Here is a 2,454-nt window from a genome sequence, read left to right on the forward strand (position 1 = left end):
AGACTAAAGCATTCTGAGCTTCCGATTGGTTACTCATGTCATAGAAGTAAGTATAAGGGAGAGTTTCCAAAAATGGAAAGAGGTGGGCGGGGTTCCACTGTGTTTGATTCATTACATGAGCAATATCTTACCATATAGAAAAAATAAGATGTTCTTATTTTATATTCTAGCTTGTCAATATCAGTAATTTGAGTTTTTAATTCATATGAAACTATACTTAGTACTTTTACATCACAAACATCTAATTTGTACCAGTGCTGCATTCAACATACCACGTGACACACAAAAATCAATGTTTAACTAGTTTTTTTTAATATTTACTTTCAAATTAAGAAATTGAGTAATATATAGCACTAAAATTTGAATTATAATCTACAGTTTGATACCAAAGTAATTGACAAAAAGACACGAAATAGTAGGTCAATAAAATTTCGATTGCAAGTCAACAAACAAGATGACATGGCCTTTCACCCCTGACCCGCCTCGAAACGGTTAAACAATTTTAATAATGCTGATGCACAGTTTATACAAATATTTAACCTTAGCAAAAATAAAAGCAATTATAAATACCCTGATTTCTGACTTTTAATGTATTGTATATTGCCAAGTATTGATAAAGAACCTCTTAAAAGAGGGAGTGTTATGTTTTATTAATGGCTTTCATTTTAATAGACTAATATGGTATTAACCACAGACTGGACTGTGTTGCTAAAACTTGTCAATAACATTGATGAAATAATCTGTTACCCCTGTTGAAAACTAGGTTCAACTGGATCAGAGCTCAGGTTGGTCCAGTCATATTCATAAAATTATTTGGTTTAAATCAGAGTTAGGCACAGCATGTGGTATAAAGTGGTACATTATCATGCTATGTTTCCCTACACAGACAGCTCTATTAATGCAAGCAGTGCAGCACTGTCTATAATGTCATAAGATGATAAGAAATCAAGGCTCTCTTAACTATTATATGTGGAACAAGTCAAAACTAGCTAAAACTGACCGACTCCACGATATTATTCATCCGTTCCAAGCATACGAAGAGTAGCAAGATTCAGATGCTGCCCTCCTCCAGAGGCACGAGGGACTAAGAACAGCAGTGATCTCCTGGCCCACAAACCTAAACTGCCATTAAAATCCTATATGATGGATTTAAAACCATATATGCGATTGATTTTAACAATACATTTCAAAGTCAGTAATGGTTCAAAAAGTGATAAATTTTAGTTGGTCTTAAAGCTAGTAGGTTTTTCCTTTTATCAGCACATTAAGATAAAGCTAGTAGGTTTTCCTTTTATCAGCACATTAAGATAAAGCTAGTAGGTTTTTCCTTTTATCAGCACATTAAGATAAAGCTAGTAGGTTTTTCCTTTTATCAGCACATTAAGATAAAGCTAGTAGGTTTTTCCTTTTATCAGCACATTAAGATAAAGCTAGTAGGTTTTCCTTTTATCAGCAAATTAAGAATGGTGGATCTAATTATGAATATTTGAACAAAAATGTACTGAACAATTATGCCACCAACATTGCATCTAATGAATTTTCTTTTCTGTAGGTCTGAGAGCCCTTTTCCCCACAGCATCTTGATTACAAATAGCTGTCTTTGTCACATGCTGTGCCTTACAATCCCTACACAAGAGTATGCTAGAGGATTTTCTGTGGTGACAAGCCTATTACTAGCAGGGTAAGTATGGGGTATTCATGCTAATTTATTTTGCTTGTACTTTCCTATATTTAAATGATAATGAATTGGTGTAGCCTCTATTAATAGAAAGGTAGAATAATGTATTAAAAATAAGTTAAAATGATATAAAATAAAATTTCACCAATGTTACCAAAACACAAATGTGACAAAAAAAAAGCTTCTGAAGTCTTGAAACACTCAAAATGAACATCCATTTATAACCATATCAAAAGGGTGACTACTGTAAGCACTTAGCCGATGACCTTAGATTAGACACTGTAAACCATTTGCTTTTGTTTCATCAGCTTTCACCTCCTTCTCTGTCCCCCTGTAGATAATGTGATCAAACACATTAACAGAATTTTTTCCTTCTAAATCAGTGAATAATCTACAATTGCAAAATTGGAGGCAAAATACTCACCTGGAAAGAACAGTAGTTACAGGAGCTGTCATAGATACAGCAGGGGTAGAAACAACAGGAGAGGCAGTTTCGTCATCTGAATGAGTAAGGTCGACAACAATGGCAGTTCTATCCGAATCAAGTCGACTATGATCTTTGCTGCAACTGGCCCCATTTGTTGACACAGTCTTTCCTCTTTCTATAACTGATCTACTGCTACCCTTTCCTGAGCCACTAGCAAGTTCACTAGAATGTGGGGAATCAGCCTCCACAGCTTGATGAATACTAAGTGTAAAATAACAGATAAATTCCATGAGGATTGCGTTTGGGATTAAATTAAAAATTTTAAACAGTTATTTAGCTTGTGAAATAG

General features: G+C 34.2%; 1 protein-coding gene across 1 annotated transcript in view; it reads right to left on the reverse strand.

Moving 5' to 3' along the window:
- The window catches only part of LOC106468250 (E3 ubiquitin-protein ligase Arkadia-like), a 36,888-nt gene that overhangs the window by 21,446 nt on the left and 12,988 nt on the right, over positions 1–2,454 (reverse strand). The window contains exon 4 of the mRNA XM_013928667.2: positions 2,103–2,366. Within this exon, the coding sequence (XP_013784121.1) occupies positions 2,103–2,366 (264 nt within the window). The remainder of the gene's footprint in view (positions 1–2,102; positions 2,367–2,454) is intronic.

Source organism: Limulus polyphemus, unplaced genomic scaffold (genome assembly GCF_000517525.1).
Source record: "Limulus polyphemus unplaced genomic scaffold, Limulus_polyphemus-2.1.2 Scaffold2934, whole genome shotgun sequence".
NCBI classification, from domain to species: Eukaryota; Metazoa; Arthropoda; class Merostomata; order Xiphosura; family Limulidae; genus Limulus; species Limulus polyphemus.